Raw genomic sequence first — 23,848 nt, forward strand, 5'->3', positions numbered from 1 at the left:
GGGCCCTCCGCTTGCATGTACTTTATGTAATTGCCTATCAGACCAAACGTATGCAATCTTCCGCCATTATTCGTTTACCGCTTCAATTGCTAAGTCCACCGTCGGCGATTTATTTGTTCCGCCCCGCGGATCATTTCTCGTGTTCCCGTAAATTGGCGGGTCGGCGGGAGACGCCATGTTAACGGTCGGTGCAGGCGAACCCGGCCAAGTCAGGCACGCGGCCGAGCTCGTCGTCTTTACCCCAAATATCTTCTTCTTCAACCTAAATATGGCCTTTACAATTTTAATAATTGAATTGTTTGGAATGAAAATATGGCTAAGCAACAAAAATTTAAATTCAGAAATGATGCAATTTATCGAGGTACAAATTTACGAGCTTTAAAATACGGGGTGTTACATATAAAATCTAGATGTAGTTAAAAATTCGCATCTTAAAATGTACGTGCTATTTCGTAAGTCTGATGAAAAGTGCTCTGTTTAAGTGAGTTGTGCCTCCATAGTTGTCCATAAAAGTCATTGTCTTTATCCCAAAAATCTTGTTCAACCTAAATAATTTATTTCCTTTCACACGTGCTTTGTCAAGAACATGAAAGGCATGTAATACAATTCTTGAATAAAGACTTTTTAAATAGCCTTTACAAGTTCAATAATTGAATTGTTTGGAATAAAAACCTGGCTAAGCCATAAAAACTTAAAATCAGAAACGATGCAATTTATCGAGGTACAAATTTACGAGGTTTAAAATACGGGGTGTTACATATAAAATCTAGATGTAGTTAAAAATTCGCATCTTAAAATGTACGTGCTATTTCGTAAGTCTAATGAAAAGTGGTCTGTTTAAGCTAATACTGAATACTGAAGTGCTAATAAGTAATTATTTTACGATAAGCCAGGTTTTCATTTCGACTTTTCAACTGTATTATACAGTACCCCGTATTATACAATGTTTTATTACTTAAGAAATATCAATAAATCATATCATAAAGACTCAAAAGAATTACAATGAATTATGTACAAGACTGAGCCAGAGATTTTATTAATATTAAATTTCTCATTAAAATAAAAATTATGTAATGAGCAATTTACCAAATACTCGGGAATTACTAAGGTTTATTTAAATAAGTACAGCTTTTCCATAAATAGTTAACTCCTAAATTTAAAATAAATATTTTTTCGTATATGGAAGATAGACACTATTATACATATTTGTTTAAGTATTAAGCAGCACTGTTCCTGGAAAATATTGGTTTGCTTCTCTCTTTACTTTCTTTTTACCAAATTCTGTAGGATTTGATTACTAGTCCGCTTGTTTGATTTCGAACTTACTGCCAAAGCTGTTTCGTTTACTGATTTGTTATTTGCGAAACCTTTTTGATTAATAGTTGCACTTTTGTCTGCTGTACTAACGTCTCTGGCGGTTGGTTTCAATTCTTCTCGCAAGGCTTTCATTGGCATAGAAGGCATTTTTGAATTTGTACTAGTTGAAATAGCTTTCTGGTTTGAGTTATTGAAACTGTTTTGAACTTTCTGATTCTTAGGCACATTTAGAGGAGGACGAATTGATTCTATAGATTTTGAACTTCTCGGTGTAAATGTTCTATTATGGGATTCAGCAGAAGTGACTTTAGCATTTTCTGGTTTTCGCTTATTTTTCATAGTAACTTGTGGATTGTTTATTTTATCTATCACAAGATTTTCTCTTTTCTTAGGGGAATCTGAACTTTTGCTCTTAGTTTGTTTGTTTTTTACATTCTGGGTTTGGCTGGTTATTGTTAAATGATTTACAGTTTGGTTGGTTAATGTTTTTTGCTTTAATTCTTGCTCCTTTTTCGTTTTTCCTTTTAGGAATGTTTCACTCGCAATTTCCTTCTTATTTATTGGGTTAATATTTAAATCCTTTCCTGTGTTATTTTTTATTGAAACACTACGTGGCTTTTCGTCATTGTAATCACTTTTACGTCTATCTTGTTCCTTTGTTGTAGCCGGCCTTTTAATTTTATTTTCACTCATTTTTACTGGAGAGTTTAACTTTACAAACTCCTTTTTATTAAGTGGCTTAACAACATTCGATTTAAGTTCTTCATTTAAGTTTTTATTGATCTGTTTTGGGGCCACATCCTTTATATTAGTATTTGTTGGCTTAACTTTAGACTTTTCTTGCGCTTTAATTTCTTCTCTAGATTTTATACGAGCTTTTTGCACCAATTTATATTTTTCATTAATATCGTTATTTCTGTTTTTTGAAGTTAATGCATTTTTGTGGATTTCGTTTGGATGAAATTCTTCTTTATTTAATTTTTTACTACGATTTTCCTTAGGAGCACCTAAATTGCTTTTAAAAGTTAAATCTTTAGCGTCGGAACTTTGAGTTTTATTTACGGATAGGTTGTGGGATTCCAAATCAACATTCTTATCATTTTCATTTAAACTTTGTATCTGTGAATCTTTTAACACCGGACTCTTCGTGGCTTTCGGAAGTTTTTCGGATATGTTTGACTCAACAGCATCAGTCACATTTGCATCAAGTTTAGGCTTACTATTCTTGCTTCTTATTGAACCTTTTCTTCTTCTCCAAGGTCTCAACTTAGCCTTTTCTGCGAGGAAGCTAGCTTTGCTAACAGGTTTTTTCTTATCAACATTTTCTTTTTCCACGACTTTAACTTTTTCTTTATCATCAGGTTTTCTTTTATTTTCAGACTCTATTACCATATTGAGGTTAATAAGTTCACTTTTTATACTATTCCCAACGAGTTGTTCCCTCTCAATGAATTGCGCTTCATCATCAGATGTGTTGAAAGAGACGAAGACAGTCTTGATATTATCTTCAGGAACTGCTGACTTAGCACCAGCAGTCAGACTGTTTACTTGTTGGACATCTGGTTTCTTGTCTTCTTCGTTATTCAGTTTTAAGGCATCACTATCATTTGATTCGACAATACGTGAAGAAGTTTTCATATTAGGATCTAATTTTAAAGTACTCTCAATATTAACTTCAGGAACTTCTTCAGTACCTCCACTCGTATCTACGTTAGAATTTACAGACACTACAGCTGGTTGTTCAAGGTTTTTTGGCTGTTTTAAGTTCTGTTTAATATCTTGGCCTTTACTCAAATCAGCCTTCAATTTTTTTGTCTTTAAAACCTTTTCCTTCACATGATGCTTTACAAACGATGAGGATTTATTTGACATATTTATGCGACTTACGATTTGTTTGTCCCTTTTAATTCTTCTACCTATTTTTTTGACATTTTGTTTATTTGGAACAGCTAAATGTTCTGGATTGACAATGTTGCTGTTTGTAGTTTCAGTAGGTTTTTGCCGAGAATCAAGATTAGATGAAGTAATTGGAAGGGGTTTCTTGACTTCAATATTAGGTGATGTGTCGAGCTCCTTTCTCCCTACAGCAATCGTTTGTGAACGATTACGATCGCATGATATGCTTGAAGAAGAGCTCTCAGTCTTGTTTGTCTTATTTATATTTTGCACCTCATTCAAATTCTTTTTATTGTCACTGACTATTAATTTCGATTTATTGTTTTTATTTGTCGGATTTGTTTTTGCAATGGTTTCTGCTCTGCTACCTTCAGGACTCGCCATTTTAGCTGAACTCCTCTTGGGATTTTGTACTATAGTATCTTTAGGCTTTTGTTTGTCATTTTGGCTAGTTATATTCTCTTTTGTGTCTTTGGATATTGAAGACAAGTCTACACCCGCAGATGTTTCTTTACTGTTTGTAATACTTGTTGGTTTGGACGCAGATGTTTCTTTATTGTTTGCAATAGCTGTTGGTTTGAATGTGTCTGTTTTTCTCGAGCTTTCTGTAAAATCTTGACTTTGATTGGTTGCTTTATTTACGTTTGTCTCATTAGCAGAAGGGCTAGCGGTCTGAGTAGTATCAACGGAAAGTATTTCAGGAGCTTTGACAATTACTTTGGAGCTCGTAGGGTTTAAACTGTGACCTAAGGTTATATTTATATTGTTCTCAAGTACATTTGTTTTGTTCGAATTGACAGTCGCTAATGCTGACGCTTGCTCTCCTAATTTTTTAATTTGTGCTACTTCAACAACATCATCTTGGAGGTGGTTCTCTTTCTGAACTCTAAAATCATACAAATCCAACATTTGTTCATTTTTTACGCCTGGAATAAGGTTATCTATTTTATTGTAAATAATTTTTTCTAAAACTAAACCAATCAATGAAGATTTATTCGATTCTTTTATGTTACTAGACACATTTAAATTCTTGTAGGCAGGTTTCCTCTTTTTACTGAACCATTTTCGATCAGCCTGTTTGGTGATTTTATTTTCAGTGGTCACAAAACCATACGGACTTAATATACATTGTTCACCATCTAGTGCCCTGTTCATATTGAATGTTTTAGGATTCCCCTCTGTGTATTCAAGATTATTTTCAGTTTCAGTTTCTTCAATTTTCTCCAAAAATCCATGGTGGGTTCTGAAATCGCTTAGCTTCGAAATCTGATCCACTCCCTCGATGCTAGGGACAAACACTCCTACAATCGGATTTACTAATCTGTCCAAAAATATATCGTGTATGCGTGTTGTTTTCCTTTTCTTGAACACTTGAGAAACTTTTTTCAAACGCTTACTCCTTTGACTTCTGTCGGGTTTAAATGAAACACTAATTTTACTGTTTTTGGATCGCAGTCGTTCGACGATCGAATAATTTAGGTTGGTCAGTTGGCGTTTCGAAAATGCCTGCAACGTGTCACGAACAGATTTATACATGTTAGCTCAGCCGATCTGAAATGAAAAAATACACCATTAGCGAAATCTTTAATTTGTATACATATATTTACATTTAACTACCTAATTGGTACAATAAAAAATAATTTGCAAAAAACTTATTAGGTTTGAAGATTTTGCAAAATTTCTTGAGTCTTTCAAAATTTCCTGCCCCTTGGTACGATGGATGCATCAATTACCCGACAAACACACTACATTGAAACGGCAACTGAGACTAGATAACGAGACATCTCAGTACATACATGGCCGATCTGCTCTATCTCCTCGGCCCCGAAGTGGACGACGATCGGCGATCGCGATCCTCGGCAGATACCGCCGAATGATGTATGGTGGCCTAAAACAAATGTTTGACTGTAGACAAAGGGGGGACCATCAATCAGGACCGCATGTCATCAATCATGCGAGCGCCGCGGGAGTGCCACAAGGTTCGTCTCTGCGCCCGCCACCTTTACGTCCCTCATTAGTGACAATCACAACACCTGTCGCCCCCACAATCGCCGGTAACGATTCTCGAGGAGGGGCGGCGATAGCGGCGATGCAACAAACATTAGTTCCCGGCAACAAATACTTCTTGCGCCTTAATGAGAATCATTTAATCGCTTCCCGTACGAACATTTCTCACACGTCATCCCGCAGATATGTTGCACCGTATTCATCAATTTGATCGGGATAGATTTTTCATTTAACGTTTGAGAGGTTATGTGCTACATACGTGCTTTTGTGAGAGGCGACAGTGATACGCAGTCGCAGGCGTTAGCGCCGGTCTCTACGCATGCGCAAGCTCACTGCCGCGTACCGGCGACTTCTCCGATCGAATTGTACGCGTATCAGTATGGCGGTAAGTGGAAACTGGACATCATATACCCGTTCAGCGATAAATGTATCACTTACCACATATTATCTACGTGTGTTGATACAGATAATCTTGCAACCTGCTACGAAGAGTTAGTGAGCTATCAATGGGCGGATTTCAATACCTGTCAATTGGAACATAACTGACACAGCGTTTGTTATAAATGATATTCGTTTGAATTGTGTTATTTTTTTACTTTTTTAATGTACAACTACGATACCTATTGTGCAGAATGCGGACTGATTGGGGTTTTGATCGAAATAGGCTCGGATGTATTAAACAAGAAACAATCCAATAAACACAGAACATAATATCACAATCTCCATTCTTTTCGTTAATACTTTTGGAAGAACTCTGAATGGATAAAGGAAATCATTCGAGGTTAACGGTAATCGCTTTTTGATTATTCAAAATTGTGAGGTGATGACCCCCTCTCTCACGAGGCTGGGTAGTACCCACCAATTAAAAATTGTAAATCTTCAATCCCTCTCCATAGTGATATATCGATGAAACGACTCAAAAGTCTCCAAAATTTAAACACATGACGTAAAAATTGAGAAGGGTTATTTTCTTCAATTCAGAAAAAGGCGAGAAGTTAAAATGTTTTCAGCCTTTTGAATTATAGGCTTCGCTGACGCTCAGCCAAACCATGATTCGGTCAAGCTTAGCCCACATCCGACCACTTCAAGCAACACTTTGATCAAAAGAAACTGTTTAATTTGTAACCTCATTAATCTGCAATGTCGCACGGATCGTAGGGAAGTTGAACTCACCGAGCACAATATGCGGTAGAGGGACACGGCCGATACGGTGGAATCAAAAGAGGGCCGCTTGAAATGAAAAAAAGTGTCGTTCAACTGCTGCAAGAAGAGACTAGTTGTTTTCAGCCAGTGCAGAACAATTCCCGTCGCCTGAAAATTGAGACTCCCAGGTTTATGGGCTGGGGAAATTACCCGCTAATACCAGAGTCCGATGGTGCCGAGGAGTGTACGAGTGTGGGGGCAGAGACCGCGCCAGGCCGGGCACTCTGTCCTGTGGGGCGCTCAACATCTCCACACACAAATTGTGCACCTGATGAGGCATTGAGAACACCTCTTCACTTGGATCACACTGGATTTTACAGTCAAGGTGTCTCTGATGTCGAGACGATGTAAAGAGTTTGTTTGTGACCTTCTTCATCAGACAATACATGACTCCAGATTACAGGAGTCAGATCTGTGACAACGTCACATTTTAAGCGGATGGTGATGTGGAGCAGTACTCAATATTAAGTGCATAATAAAGTGGTTGAATCACTAGTACTGACGTTAAAAATATAAAGGTATTAAAAATCTCTAGGATATTGTTCAGGATGTGGTTTTGGGCCACTGAACGTTGGCTGGCATCCCAAAAAATGAGCATTCATGACAAACCCTTCCCTCATTAGACAACCATCGGGGAAAGATGTAACCACGAAATTCCGAGGAAGACATCCTACCTTTAACCAATAGCTACTCAGTAGCGAACGAGAGAAACACATTACATCCGAGTACGTTTCATTTCGCTTTCAACTTGGCAATTCCCGCAGTTGATTGAAACGCCGTGAGGAGCCAAGGGACGCAGTGAGCGACCGGCTCATGATGGGACAGATTACAATCTCCGGCCTAATGATGAGAACCGGGGTCCGAGGGTAATACCGGGGGAGCGTCCGGGAGCCGGACGGGAACTGACCCGGCGTCACGTACTGTCCGGCCCGGACTGCCGGACGGGGGCCACTCCGTGCCATAATTCAATCTCAAATTAAAAGCAAAATAACAACTGGAGGGACCGGCCCGTGGAGTGAGGGGAGGGGGACATAATGGCGGGCGAGTTGATTAAAAAAGTAACCGACTCCGGTGAAACAAGTGGCGTCATTAGGGCCCCGGTGCCCGGCGCAATTTGAGGAAGCCGGACCCGCGCCGCGCCGCGCCGTCCGCACGTGAAATAATCCGGCGGCGGGAACCAGTTCTTTCAAATCTCATTAAAATAGTTCATTAAAAACTAGTTTGGACGTGGAATGGAGGCGGGGACAGCGACTGTGACAGCGATAGCGGGCGAGAACCACGCGAGCATCGGCCGCAGGTGACGGGGTGCGTGTGTGACTATCGTGCTGGGCCATCAGCCCCGGGGTCTCCCCATACGTGACCCGAGTCGCTCTGTTACCTACCATCGAATCGATATGGAACGATATTAATAGTTTCTAGTAGTGCGATAAATCATGGTGCTGATTTTCATTTGGAAAAGACTCCCTATCCGTGACTCCAGTCGCTCTGTTACCTACCATCGAATCGATATGGAACAATATTAATAGTTTATAGTAGTGCAATAAATCATGGTGCTCATTTTCATTTGAAAACGTTTGAACTGCCTATCCCGTTTTACTAACAACAAAAAGAATTGACTATAATAGTTGAACAACTCATTGTTCAACTATAGTCAATTCTTTTTGTTGTTAGTAAAACGGGATAGGCAACATCAATCAAATCAAATACTCCCAAATCAAATCAATCTCAATCAAAATGCCAAATACTGTTAGAACTTTGTGTTGCTAACAGAAAAGTTAATGAGAGGAGACCAACAGTGAAGGGCGCAAGGATATCGAACTAGAAAGAGCGATTCTCTGAGAGATGACAAGAATGATCCTTGAGAGATGCCCTGTCACTTCCTACACTGTACAGTAAGCTCCACTGTGACCAAACACAAGTCTCGATCCATCACATGTTTATATGGTGAAAAACAGTAACAACGCTGGTCTGGTAATCATGGATCGTGAACTACACGCCAAAACGATGATACGATCTGGTTGAATCGCAGCAAGGAGTGTGATGCACAACATGATCTCTATTTTTATGGTTGCAAAGTATGTAGGACAAACGTATTCAAAATTTGAAAATTTCATGCCAAAAACTCAATACTTTCAAACAGTAAGCTCCCTTTTCGTTGTATCTCACGTTTAAAAGAAAAAAAAAACCAACCAGAATGTTGGCAGGAAAGGAAGTAATTTCAATTAGCCGTGAATAATCAAAAGCCTTGCTTACAAGTTTAGAAAATATTAACTCTGCATCGCAAGCAATTTAAAAGAAAATACTATGAACCCATTAAGAATGTTTGACCCCCCAACATAAGTAAGAAATCAAAGTTTTGATGTTTCTGGCCTACATTTCTATCTTATAAACAGAGTTTTCCCCTAATGATCTACCTTTTCCGTGTTTAATCCTTTTTGAATAGGACTTCTAATATTTTAAATTATTAAAATTTATATTTTTCCCATAAACACGTGAAATATGTAGTGAGTTTGCCACGTCAACATTGTAAGGAGAGAAAACCTCCACTTCAGGGAACATCGCATCAAAATTCTCAATACCCTAAATTGTGGTCCGATTTGCATACGAATATCCCAGAAACAAGAGTTTGCCTAGTTTAATTATCTAACGACTTTATTAAGTAGGCCTATCTATTATGAGCAATACAAATTACAGATAATAGCGATGGAAGGAGCGGAATCATTGAACCCAGCACCAAGATCTGCACAAGAAGAAGACAAAGAGGAGCACGTAAAAAGCCGAGCATCACAGATGAGATCATCTCCGGTGAATAAGCGAGCCGACGGCTATTTATTCCGACTTAGGCGATCGCTACTGAAACGACAGGCCTGTACCTAAGGTGGGGGGGGGGGAGGGGCGAGGGTGAAAAAGGCAAATTACCAAGAGAAACAAGTGAACCGACACAACGAGCGCTAACGACATTCTGAGTACGGTGGAACTGCTCAGCGTGATATAATCTCGACCAGCGCCAGGGCTGTATCTATGAGAGGGGAAGGAGGGGGGGTTTGTGTATACAGCAACAAAACTGTAACTTGTGGAATTTTAAATGCCCAAAGGAAGACAAGACTAACCAAGGTAACCTTCAAGTGAAAAATGGGAATACGACAATGGCAAGGAAAATGAGAATTTTGTGGAGTTCTTCATTTGTTGGCACGTCGTAAATTGAAGTAACTTTACTAGTCAGACCTAAATATTGGGTGTTGTGAATTTTCAATACAGTGGTTAAAATAAGAAATCAATACTAAGCTCCGACCTCAACGTTACTGTAACTTATATTTATTGATTAGACACAAAGTTAAAGAGAATAAAGTATGTATGTTACAGGTCTGAGACTGAGTTTTTCCAAAACTTTGTTAAAAATTTCGGTTTTAAAACTTTATTTTAAATTGCAGTACAATTCCCAAAATTTTCGTGAGGGGGCGCAGTCAAGAACCTCTCTGATATTTCAGGTGCTCGGCACTGTTAGGATCAACCCGGGCTTAATTCAGTTAAGACCGACCAATCGCCTCATCATAGCCCACAAGGCAGCCAAACCTCCTGAGCCAAGAGATTGCGGCCGGTTTGATTGCCGGCCTCGGGTACTGACCATGCGGACGCTAATCTTCTCCCCGGGGTTTAATCAAATTCTAATCACAGCCTTTTAGCTAAACTGCCGCTGCTCCACGCGGATGCCTCTCATTGTGGTAGAGGAAACCTCTGCGATCCAATAGCGACGGGACGCTCGAATAAATTAGCGGCCCACATGATTGAATTGAACTTTTGTTTATTTTTGGGTGTTAAAATTACAGCAATTCGAAATATTATCGATGCTGTGTTTACGTTTTTTGATCCTACTATAGCGCCACGTGGATTTCCTGCACGATTCTTCTCGTGGAACTTGAAACTCCCTGGATGATAAATTATACTCGGGAACTTGCCATCGTACACATGACTGCTAAGAGTTAGAAGAGGAAATGGATGAAAATGGGTGAAATAGACAAACAAAACACAAAATTGAAGAAGGTCTACAGTTGAAATTGAGTGAAGAGAAACGACAAGAAACTCAAGTGATGGTAAAGGAAACACACATTCTGGAAAGGGGATTCAAATCTGGTTGGAAGAGACAGCGAAAAAGCAGAAATAGAAATAAAAAGGTAAAACGAACGAATTTTCAAAGCAGCATTTCAAATTCAGATTCTGCTGGAGTCCACGATTAAGTAGAAAGAAAGAGTGAAGAGAAGGAAAAGAGGATTTCGTCTGAGATGCTGCAATGATCTTGTTTCCACCGAGGAATGCTCTCAACTCTCGATTCAAGTAACCCTATACAGAGAGTTGAAATGTTTACTTGTTGAGGCCACCGGTTGTCCATTTCCCACCGGATAGGGTTACCGGTCATGCCACACATTATACGGTGATACCGGCCACAGCTTGCGGACAACCGCACCGGTTACACACTTCGGCCTCAGAATGTCTGTCATACCCGTTAGACGGGTACACGGTCACGTTTGACAACAGATCAGACCTCGCAGATCGGTTTTTCTGGTTTAGATTTATCTTAGAATTTTCAACAGGTATTAATTGCCTGTGACGGAAGACAGTTCAGAAAGATTTACGTTCTGAATCATTGAAGTGCCATGGAACATTTGCAGCCTTTGGGATTATCGAGTTTATGAGCATGGATGACTACGTGTTTCTAATGTTTAAAGATAAAATAAACACTTTTTGATAGTGTGACCGAACATAATATCTAGCAGACGATCTTTACCAAAGTCAACACTTTCCGTAACATTATCCTCCAAGACTCTGAACCAATGAGGTGTCATGGAACATTTGCAGCCTTTGGGATTATCGAGTTTATGAGCATGGATGACTACGTGTTTCTAATGTTTAAAGATAAAATAAACACTTTTTGATAGTGTGACCGAACATAATATCTAGCAGACGATCTTTACCAAAGTCAACACTTTCCGTAACATTATCCTCCAAGACTCTGAACCAATGAGGTGTCATGGAACATTTGCAGCATTTGGGATTATCGAGTTTATGAGCATGAATAACTACGTATTTCTAATGTTTAAAGATAAAATAAACACTTTTTGATAGTGTGACCGAACATAATATCTAGCAGACGATCTTTACCAAAGTCAACACTTTCCGTAACATTATCCTCCAAGACTCTGAACCAATGAGGTGTCATGGAACATTTGCAGCATTTGGGATTATCGAGTTTATGAGCATGAATAACTACGTATTTCTAATGTTTAAAGATAAAATAAACACTTTTTGATAGTGTGACCGAACATAATATCTAGCAGACGATCTTTACCAAAGTCAACACTTTCCGTAACATTATCCTCCAAGACTCTGAACCAATGAGGTGTCATGGAACATTTGCAGCATTTGGGATTATCGAGTTTATGAGCATGGATAACTACGTATTTCTAATGTTTAAAGATAAAATAAACACTTTTTGATAGTGTGACCGAACATAATATCTAGCAGACGATCTTTATACCAAAGTCAACACTTTCCGTAACATTATCCTCCAAGACTCTGAACCAATGAGGTGTCATGGAACATTTGCAGCATTTGGGATTATCGAGTTTATGAGCATGAATAACTACGTATAATTTTAATGTTTAAAAATAAAACACTTTTTGATAGTGTGACCGAACATAATATCTAGCAGAACGATCTTTTACCAAAGTCAACACTTTCCGTAACATTATCCTCCAAGACTCTGAACCAATGAGGTGTCATGGAACATTTGCAGCATTTGGGATTATCGAGTTTATGAGCATGAATAACTACGTATTTCTAATGTTTAAAGATAAAATAAACACTTTTTGATAGTGTGACCGAACATAATATCTAGCAGACGATCTTTACTAAAGTCAATACTATCCGTAGCATCATCCTCCAAGACTCTGAACCAATGAGGTGTCATGGAACATTTGCAGCATTTGGGATTATCGAGTTTATGAGCATGAATAACTGCGTATTTCTAATGTTTAAAGATAAAATAAACACTTTTTGATAGTGTGACCGAACATAATATCTAGCAGACGATCTTTACTAAAGTCAATACTATCCGTAACATTATCCTCCAAGACTCTGAACCAATGAGGTGTCATGGAACATTTGCAGCATTTGGGATTATCGAGTTTATGAGCATGAATAACTACGTATTTCTAATGTTTAAAGATAAAATAAACACATTTTGATAGTGTGACCGAACATAATATCTAGCAGACGATCTTTACCAAAGTCAACACTTTCCGTAACATTATCCTCCAAGACTCTGAACCAATGAGGTGTCATGGGACATTTGCAGCATTTGGGATTATCGAGTTTATGAGCATGAATAACTGCGTATTTCTAATGTTTAAAGATAAAATAAACACTTTTTGATAGTGTGACCGAACATAATATCTAGCAGACGATCTTTACTAAAGTCAATACTATCCGTAGCATCATCCTCCAAGACTGAAAATTTATCAATACATCAGGTAGTGCTAAGAAGAAACGTAATTACAGAATCATGGAATGCGTGGCTTTCTGAACTGTTCTTTCCACAACAAAGTTACCGGTGCTTGTGTTCCACAATTATGAAATTCCAGAAGGATTTTAATATGTTTAAGGTGTCAGCTAGATAGGTACTATCTACAATAATCTACTTATGAAGCTATTTCTGGCACCGCTTCGGGGCGTGAAAGGATAGAGGCGAGCGCTGGCATTACGCAGTGTGAGGGCGGGTGCTGGATAATTATGTATGTAGCCCGGAGGTTCAGGTCATGGATACATTCTTACGGTGGTTTACCGATAGCCACTTTCCAGTTCAGCGAATAATCGACTTTTAAAAATGATAATAGATATAAAAATAGTTTAAAAACTTACTAACTCTACCAAGTACGCACTTAGAAAAATATTCACAAAATTCCAAAATATTCAGTCCTTCACTTCAAATAATCATTCCAAAAACTACAATTGCCCACTGAGTGCTATTACTGCGATGCAAGCCACGGTCAGCGTAATCGAATCCTTCCTCGGGCCAATAGTGACGTAAGTTGTCCGTGACTACGAGACATCAAGCCATCAGCCCTGCAGCTGGAACTGGAGCGGTCATCGACTGGAGATATTCCAGACCACCTCGAGCCTCGCGTCACGGATGGTTTCAGTTTCGGATCTTGAGCAGAGCAACAGGAATACTCTTACTATCAAACCAACACTACAAGCAACTTCTGTTTCGAGGTTCAAACATACGTAACGACAAATTCTAGAGTAGTTAGCCACGGTTTCAGTTTTAAATGTGATCCAGGCTGTATTCTCCTGCAGGAAGAGATCACAAAATTGTCAAGCCAAATTCCGCACACGAGACACTGACAGATGCTGCCTGTCCATCAGCTACCACGGCATCTATCCTGAGATCAGAAACTGTTTGGACTACGATAAAATAGATAAAATAAAAATATCTTTTTATTCTGAGCGTCACTCGGTATAATACACTGCTTTAGGGAACAACACAAGTCAATCTTAATTCTAGGAACTTTTCTATGATTGACTTATTCAATTCGATCTAAACCTAATTGGTAGAAGAAACAACGGTCACTTTCAACTAGATACCACGAAATCTTTAACTTTACATCTAAAACTAGACAACGATTTTGTGCTCCTTCAGCAACCTTGTAGGTCGTTATACATTTTGAGGCCAAAGTAGGAAGCTTCTCTTACCAACTTCCAGCCTCACTCTGGGGAAGTGAAGCTGGATATCCTTGCGTCTGCTACATTGTGAGACCTCTTGTGTTTGCACAAGTTCCCTACACGGATAAGGAGGTTCTCCGAATATTGGGGTCTTTTGGATTATGCAACTGTAATCACATTGTCAATATCGTCTCAGACAGAATACAAAACGGGTGGCTGAGTTTAGCATTCTTTGAATCCTTCAAATCCTTCCCTCGAGATGCTATTTCCTTAAGCAGGATTGCAATAGAGTAAAATTAAAGACTGTATGAGCCGTAGCTTTGCGGATTCTGGCAGTAAATTTCGTGGCCTATACAGGCTCTCGACCTACCCAGCGCACGTTGGATAGCATCAGTGGCATGATCAGAGAATTTGAGGTCGCTATCAAACAAAAGCCCTGCTCTCGTCAGCGATTCTGACATCACATCCCTGTCACAGAGGGCCTGCACCACATTGTGTGGAGCTAGATGATAGGCAGAGCTAGAGTAAATCATCTCTCAATACTCCTGCTCTTGTGGAGATCAGACGATTGACACTAGCAGTGGAAGTCGTTTACACGGAAACCAGTTAAGTCTTTTTGGAAACGAAAGTGAGAAGATTTTACGAATAAATTCTTAGGTTGTGTGAATAAATCCCTTGATAGGCTTTCCAGATCACATGTGGCGCTGCCAGAAACACTTGGTGAGGTCTAAATTGATCAAGAGAAATCTCTATTCAGCGAAATTCAAGATCTCACAATAGTCAATGAACGTTGTCGGCGTCTGTAATACAAACAGTGTTTAGGAAAAACGATTTCCTCCAATTAATGTCCTTTCTATGACGCACGTACTCCCACTCATTCATCATGAGTCACATCATACTTAGAATTCCGACGGATCCCTCTCAAAAATGTGGTGAAAAATGGACATAACTGTATCGAAAGTGTTAAAAATACGTTGAGAGTAAGTGAAAAAAGTAACAATCTGTGTCATATTTTTTAGGCAAAATGAAAAAAAACCTGTTTTAATTTAGTTGATAATTTTACTACACATAATAGAAAGGCCTTATTGGAGTCAAATTATTTAAAAAAAATCAACAAAATTATTCTACTATAAAGAGGGAAACGGTTTTTGAATATTCTATCTGTATTAAATATTTGATTAGACTTATTATATTAGTGAATGCACAGGGAATAAATACTGCACTTCCATGAGTTTAATTTGGTTTAGTTCGTTCTTAGCATCATAGCTTGAACTGACTTTGTTTACTTTCAGAAATATATATTGGATTGTCGTTTACACAAATGATAAAGCCAAATATAAAAATCTATTTTTATAAACACAACACTTTAAAAGTGACATACACAAATTTAAACACTATTTAAAAACAATATCCAACGTGTTTTAAAACAAGAACTTACCATAATGAAATGAGACAAAAATCACAAAAAGACTTACCTTTTTTATAACCTTAGTTTGCGAATAATTTATGTAAACAAACGCGATGTAAATAAATATACAGCTGTTTCTTACAAACCGCAGAGATGTTCAAGTGTAAAGTTAACTCAACCTAGGAGAATTAATCAATTCCAAACGGCATTTGAATAAAAAAAACATATCAAAATACATTAAAACGTAATTACTTGACAAAATGCTACAAGATATAGCAAATTAATTAATGTTGCCACTTAGTTGCCCACTAACAACCTATTTAATTCGTCAACCTCACGTATGAATACAGAAGCCTGTATTAATCAAACCAAATTCTACGTCGTCTTTTTAACGACAATAGCATTGACAGTTTCGATGTGAATTCTTCAATGAGGAGAGTTCTTCAACTGTTATATTCAATTTATGGAATTTTTAGTGGCTCATTGCAAAATAGCAAAACCACAACAAGAGAATTTTAATCATACAAGATTAAATTGGCTTGGTCATTGTATTAACACACGAGATTGACACATGATTTCTCTTCTTACTAAATTTTTAGAGCATGTCTTTGCAAAAACCTTGTTGATAAAAGTAAACAATATCTTAGCTGTAAAGCTAAACCGCCATTTTTGTAAAGGTCACTTAAATTTTCTGAATTGTTACTGTTCTATTTTGATATTTAACACTTTAACACAACCTAATATCCACATACAACGAATAATTTTAATTGATTCCACGTGAATCACTCCCTTAGGACATGAAGATTTGCACCTAAGAGTCCAAATTTTACCTTATTTACATACAGAACACAATACACACAAACAGATGTTTTTTAAACCTTAAAATCACCTAAAATAGAAAATAATTAACACTTACCAAGGTAATGGGAACAGAATGAAAGATCACCTACCTGAAACAAATTATGGAATTAATAAAATATCGTTGATGGCATATTTACTATTTTATGGATGTTACTTTTCGCTAACCAAAACTTATACTATGTACCAAAAACTTAAATCTTTGACTGATAAGTTTTTAAAAATACTATTTTGCCAAAAACATTAAAATATCTTAAAATATGGTTTCCGGTCTAATTATGCCTAACTTGGCATACCTAGACAATATGTACTCAAATGCACATGAAATACAACTGTATTAAACCTATCGTTACATAATGATAGAGAAAGACAACCATTCGATCATTATTTATTGAATTACAACAGTAAATGTACGAAAGAGAGACTACATCCAATACCGTAGGCTACGTTACAGTGAACTAATCGTCTTCAAGAATGTCTTCACATATTGATATTTGTTTCTGAGCAGGCGAACCATTTCTCAGTTCCGATGTCCTGTTCCTTTTCATCTCACAAGGTTTCCGGTCGGCCGATGAAGGCGACGTTGAAACACTGTGTGCGGATCCACTTCTGCACTTTTGATAATGATTCAAGTCACTGCATTTCGATTCTTTTTGTAAATTGCAGAGAGCGTATTGAGAGGTCAGTGGGTTCTCAGCGCCCGCCCGTAGAGCCCATCTATCCTGCTTGTACCTTCTCCTCCTCCTCGGCGTTTCTGGCGCCTTCTTCACGTCCTTCTCTTTCTTACCCGTATCCTCCTCGTAGTCAACCTGTTCCGTTTCAGTCTCCACCTCCTCCGCGACACGATCCTTGTTGTCTCCGGTCGCCTCCAGCTTCTTCTTCAACCTCACTTCCCTCGGGACGTAGTAGAAGTCGCTGATCAGGTTCCTGATCTTCGCGCGAGGGACGACCGTCACCGCCTCTTCCGCATTGATGCTCGAGGACTTCGAAGACAGCGTTTCCACCTCTTCCGCCGGAGCCGCCGTCAGTATCTCCGTCTGTGTCGCCTTCAGCGCCGTCTCCCTGGTCCGGCCTTCGTCCTTGCCACCCTGCGCCTCCTCGTCCAGGTACATGACGTACGTCACCTTATCGAACGTCCCACCGCTGATGTCCGGTAACTCCCAGTGCGCGGACATGTAGGGGTGGGTGCTGTCCAGTACGACCGCCCTGTTCAAAACCCTCCACCCGAAGTGGTCGCTCAAGATCGGCCTCCTAGGAGGCTCCCCGGACGCGGACACCAAGTCGCTCGGTGTCGCCCATCTCAGGTTCTCTCCCTTCTCATGCCACCTACGCCGCCGCTCCCGCGCGCCCTCGTTGCGTAGACACATGTCGTTCGTCCACTTGTGAAAATTAAACTAGAAATTTACGCTTGCTTGTTTACTTAATACGTGCACAAGAAACCAGGAAAACAATGTTTGTAAACACCTGATCCGAACATCTGTTACAAATCAGCGGGTTAAAGAGAAATCAAAGACCAATATTAGATACGTTGCCGGCTACCTAAATTTCTAAACACTCGACAATTCCATTCTCTTACACCTGTCTCTATGGTACGGATCTCCAATTGGTCTCTAGTTGTTTGTACCAATACGATCTTTCAAAGCAATGACAAATGCGAAATTCCAAACTTCAAATTTTATAATTAGCCGATCTGTAGCCTGATTGGGGATTCAACTAAGTAAATTCGAATGGATGATGTGGAAACACAACTCAGAGAAGGCGGGTTTTGTTTAATGTATTTTTGAACAGTCCATTACCAACACCTCAACAGCTCAATAATTATGAAACTCGTCCGAGGTTCCGTTACTGATAAGGATTGCGTAATTACAATAACTTATATGATCCAATGAATTCCGTCCGAGGTTCCGTTATAGATAAGGATTGCGTAATTACAATGACTTATATGATCCAATCAATACCAGACGTGATCACTTTTCCCGTCCGAGGTTCCGTCACAGATAAGGATTGCGTAATTACAATAACTTATATGATCCAATGAATTCCGGAAGTAATCACTTTTCCCTTCCGAGGTTCCGTTATAGATAAGGATTGCGTAATTACAATGACTTATATGATCCAATGAATTCCGGAAGTAATCACTTTTCCCGTCCGAGGTTCCGTCACAGATAAGGATTGCGTAATTACAATGACTTATATGATCCAATGAATTCCGGAAGTAATCACTTTTCCCGTCCGAGGTTCTGTCACAGATAAGGATTGCGTAATTACATTGATTTATATGATCCAATGAATACCAGACGTGATCACTATTGCCGTCCGAGATTTCATTGCAGATAAAGATTTCGTAATCAAAATGACTTATATGATCCAATGAATTCCGGAAGTAATCACTATTCCCGTCCGAGATTTCATTGCAGATACGGATTTAGTAATTACAATGACTTATATGATCCAATGAATACCAGACGTAATCACTATTCCCGTCCGAGATTTCACTGCAGATAAAGATTTCGTAATCAAAATGACTTATATGATCCAATGAATTCCGGAAGTAATCACTATTCCCGTCCGAGATTTCATTGCAGAAATACGGATTTCGTAATTACAATGACATACGTACATAATCCAACACATCATTCCATTTACTACCAGAGGTAAACATCATGTACATACCAGTGTCGGTTTCCATGTAAACAATTCTATAGGAGACCAGAGCCAATTTGAACTGAAATAAGCACATAGCATAGTCTTTCATTGAATCGAAATTCCCTCTAAAAAGATATTATCCGACAGTCACGTTATTTTTGCTGGAAGTTACACTGTAATGCTACAACAGTTTTAAAAATTGTAAGAATAATTTTTTTAATTATATTTTTATTTAACTTTACCAGACTTAAACACGATCAATGTTGGTGGAGAGGGTGGGGGAGGAATACCTTCACGAGTTCACAAATGCTAATACATTGCAATTAGGTTTCGGCTCGTACTTCAATAACTTCAATGCGATATCACAGATGCTTCATGGCTAATTCCGTTTATTTGAATCGTAATTTAAAATCGGTTAAGCTGACGCTCGGATAAAGAGCAGTGCGGTTAAACGAGACTGTCTGCACTACACATTACGCTGGACACAGATTAGCATTCCTATCCATTATGGAGCACGTCAATGTGTGTGACAAGGAGGAGGTCGAGCGAGATGACTATAGGATTTTCAGATTTACGCGTTTTGTCTCCACCCCCCCCCCACTCACTCTCTCTCTCTCTGGCGACAACACCAGAGCCCACGGTGGTCTCCTCTGTTGTTCTTGAATTATCTCCAGTGTTGACTCGCGACAGCTGTAGAATCTCGAGTGTCCTGGAGCGCCCAGTCGCCGGCCACGCCCTCGCTCCTCGAGCAAACAGTCGACCCGCCCTGGTGACTGATGAGATATTAAACCGCGCCTGAGCCGGAGAAAATCCCAACAGACCGTTGTCACGTTTGGACAGGATATTCCAGAGTTTGGGAGGTCATCTCCAGACACTTTATGATATGACATGGAGTGAATTACGATGCTCTGTGTAGTCTTCGTGTTACAGTTCTGCAGTCCTACATCTTCAGATAGCGGGTGATGACGTCACGTGAGGCCGGAAGTACTTGGAAAGTTAGTTCCTTGGGATGTGCCTTGATCGAGGCCTGACATGAAACGACCACATAGAAGTCAAAACGTCTGTTTTGCTCCTTGAATGTACTAAGAACGGTCTCCGGGGGGTACGCAAAAGGTCCTTGAGGCCTAAGTGCATGGCAGTAGGCCGCCCCATAGAAGAAGAAGAACGGTCTATTTTGGCCTTGTATATAACATACGGGCTGAGACTGTGGGGCAGCTGTTCTAAATACAAATTTGAAAGCGTACTTAGAATTCAAAACAAACCGGTCCGAATAATTTCAAAATTGAAATTCAGAGATTCGTGTAAAATTCCTTCAGGGAGCTTGAATTGCTGACTTTGCCCTGTCTCTACATCCTTGAGGTTGCTCTGTACTGCCGATTGAAGCGTGAGTTGGTCCAAGGCAGGGACGTTCACCAATACGGGGCTAGGGGCAAGAACAACATCCGTATTCAACAGCACTGAACTGCCACGTTCATACGTTTACGATCGGAGGTTGGCGTGAAGTTCATAAATAAGCTCCCTGATAAGATAAAATATAAAGGATTAAATAAATCCAAAGCTCGATTAAGAAACATATTGGTGCCGTTGAAATAAAATTTTAAATTAATTGGTTCGATCCTTTAGTTCTGTTCAACATTGTAATCAGCATAGTTGAAAACTGTTTAATAAGTGAAACGACATGTATTTAATTGGTTTATACAGTTTAATTATATTTTACTACATGTATATTGATGACTGAATACAATGTTTCTTAAATTGTGAACGCAATAAAGAATTATTGTATTATTATTACCGTACTGGTGAAGACTACACTCTGATAACGCTCACTTGGCAACTCGGCCACACTAAAAAAATAAGTGGCCTAATAAGGAGGGAGTAATTGGGAGAGTATTCCAGAAAGATCATTAGGCCTAAGCATGAGTTACACCACTGTTATAGAAACAGTAAATGGGAAAACTGTGGACTAACGTATAGTGGGACACCATTCACCCCAGATACACAAGAGTATGTGACAAACCCACAGTTGTCAGTAACGGAAATAATTACAGTAAAAAAAAAAAACAATAAACTATTCCCCCCTAGAAAACTATGCGTATATAAAATCAGATTTAACATAGATATTACATAAACCACAGTGCTAAAACACCGAAAAATAATAACCTCGCACATGTAATAAATCGCCGGAGATGACTCCACATTCCGCGCCGCGCGTCCCTCACATGAGGAAGCAATTCAAAGCCCTAATAAGGACTTTTTCAGTGAGGGGACTTCAGAAGGGGCCACGTGTGCTTCAGCAGTCCTTCACATTCCCGGGGCCACAAAAACAGTCGCGCCGCGCCACAGCCGCCTGCAAGTCGTCACCCAACACAAACACGCTCACCGCCACTTGTTAGTCAGACCGTCTGTCAGGCCGCAGGACATACTCATCTGGCTGCTCAGTAGCGGTAAATAATAAATAAACAAACAATTATAAATCGAAGGACAAACTGACTTTTCACCGCAAAATCAAGCTTGAAAAACTAATGCCTAATTCAAAATTGTGTATACTTTTCCGCCGGTCTCTACACATACAGGGTGTTTATTTGAAAATTTCAAACTCGTATTAAAAGACTTATAGCCCAAGTATCAAAATTATGTAAACGGGAGTGTATAGTACTAATTGAGGGAACAAAAAGAACAATATTTTCAAAATGGGGGTGATCTCCCCCATGCCCCATGGTTTTGGAAATTCAACAACCACGAAACCCCCGGTTCTGATACATACAAGAATTGTATTACATTGTACGTATTTACCAACATCATTTATCTGATGTACTTATGTACTTTATATAGTTACGTCGACGCATGCCTTGCAATATTGTAATTGTTTCATGCAATAAAGAATATTATTATTAGGTCTGCATAATTAAAAATCTTGGATAGTTCGATCTGTCTGTATTGTTGCCCTGAGTTTCGAATTGATTATTTGACTCTTGTAACGTACAATCTAATCATACCTATACAATTAATTACCCTCGGTAAAACCCCAAAATAAAAAACAACGTGTGGAATCCCAGATGACGATCAAAAATATCAACTGTGGCAAAATAAAGCATTTGCCTAGTAATTTTTTACCTATAACGACAGTGGTGGTTTGGTTATAAGTGTGAAGACGTGTACAAAAAGTTCGGTGGGGGGAGGGTGTTGTAAACTTCAAAAGTCATTGTTTACATTTTATTGCGTAGGCCACTAAAATAGGCGCAGGCGATAAATTACAAAATCGAGCCATGCGATCAGAACAAAATAACGCAACAATCTCTAACGCGTGCAATTTTCACACGTGACATTTACTGGCTATAATTTTCCCGCGGGTAAGACGAGGCTGTTGCGGTGGGCGGGGGGGGGGGACCTGCGCCCTCTGACCTACCACTGTCGGCAGCGCCCAGGGGCTGAGCGGTGCGTAGTACTCGGGGTCAGCCAACGCCCTTCCACTGATTTATCCCCGCGGCCTCTACGCCTTTCACTCAGCGTTTTACGCCCGTAAACAAGTAATTGGCACCAGCTCGGGCTTCATGACTAAACTCAATAGTGGATAACGAAGGCAGGAGCGGCCACACAGATCGATCTTATCTAACACCGCGTCTTTACAGCATTACCGACGAACGTTCCAAGTCCACGAACATTTCAGCAGTTATGCTCAAAATCGATTTGCTATATCGTATTCGATGTTAGCTACTTTTCTTAAAGCATTACGATTCCCCAAACGTTTAGCAGTGTTTAACGAAATTTGTTACTATCTTACTGTATAGGCTACTGTGAGAGCTCAAACTCAAGTAACTAATTGAAGACCTCAGATCGATCAGCCACAAAGCTCAAACTCAAGCAACTAATTGAAGACCTCAGACCGATCAGCCACAAAGCTCAAACTCAAGCAACTAATTGAAGACCACATACCGATCAGCCACAGCCACAAAGCTCAAACTCAAGTAACTATTTGAAGACCACATACCGATCAGCCACAAAGCTCAAAACTCAAGTAACTAATTGAAGACCTCAGATCGATCAGCCACAAAGCTCAAACTCAAGCAACTAATTGAAGACCTCAGACCGATCAGCCACAAAGCTCAAACTCAAGCAACTAATTGAATACCTCAGACCGATCAGCCACAAAGCTCAAAATCAAGTAACTAATTGAAGACCACATACATCGATCAGCCACAAAGCTCAAACTCAAGTAACTAATTGAAGACCTCAGACCGATCAGCCACAAAGCTCAAACTCAAGCAACTAATTGAAGACCTCAGACCGATCAGCCACAAAGCTCAAACTCAAGTAACTAATTGAAGACCTCAGACCGATCAGCCACAAAGCTCAAACTCAAGTAACTAATTGAAGACCACATACCGATCAGCCACAAAGCTCAAACTCAAGTAACTAATTCCCTCATGACAACAGTGTTAACCCTCATGAAGTTTACGCTCTTATTTCTAGTAGCAGTATTATTGGATGTGTGTCATTTTAAATATATAATTAATGCGCATCCAAACACTTTTTACTTTTATCGACATCATTGAAGATTGTTCAGTACAGATCTCAAACGTACTTCGTCATTAACTTATTTACTGCATATGGTTTATCACGGCATTTACAGTCGACTCCTATCACAGCTGTTCCCTCGGGCCATGACCAGTCTCGCCAGAGGCTGAGCGGCGAGGACGTGTGACACTTGACCCACAACTCGCCGCGTGGCACTGCTGGCGTGCCTCACACTAATTAGCAGTTTATATTATAATAACCGTATGTGCAATAGAAGCC

The 23,848-nt window shown here is 39.4% G+C and overlaps 2 protein-coding genes across 3 annotated transcripts in view; both read right to left on the minus strand.

Annotated features, from left to right (window-relative positions):
• The window catches only part of LOC124367354 (fringe glycosyltransferase), a 130,406-nt gene that overhangs the window by 42,225 nt on the left and 64,333 nt on the right, over window positions 1-23,848 (minus strand). The window lies entirely within an intron of this gene.
• On the minus strand, window positions 1,008-15,663 carry LOC124367352 (putative mediator of RNA polymerase II transcription subunit 26). 2 transcript variants are annotated; one of them, XM_046824104.1, is made up of 3 exons: window positions 15,618-15,663; window positions 3,777-4,764; window positions 1,008-3,734 (listed from the first exon to the last, which is right to left on the minus strand). In XM_046824104.1, the coding sequence occupies exons 2-3, from the start codon at window positions 4,747-4,749 to the stop codon at window positions 1,261-1,263; spliced, it is 3,447 nt and encodes a 1,148-aa protein (XP_046680060.1). In that variant the 5' UTR covers window positions 4,750-4,764; window positions 15,618-15,663; the 3' UTR covers window positions 1,008-1,260. The 2 variants fall into 2 exon arrangements, with proteins under 2 accessions (XP_046680060.1, XP_046680059.1); XM_046824103.1 differs by having other exon boundaries at window positions 1,008-4,764.

This window comes from Homalodisca vitripennis, chromosome 8, assembly GCF_021130785.1.
Source record: "Homalodisca vitripennis isolate AUS2020 chromosome 8, UT_GWSS_2.1, whole genome shotgun sequence".
In the NCBI taxonomy this organism is placed as follows: Eukaryota; Metazoa; Arthropoda; class Insecta; order Hemiptera; family Cicadellidae; genus Homalodisca; species Homalodisca vitripennis.

Bases quoted from the DNA above. Each gene is read 5' to 3' on its own strand.
- LOC124367352 (XM_046824103.1), bottom strand. From the start codon at position 4,749: ATGTATAAATCTGTTCGTGACACGTTGCAGGCATTTTCGAAACGCCAA.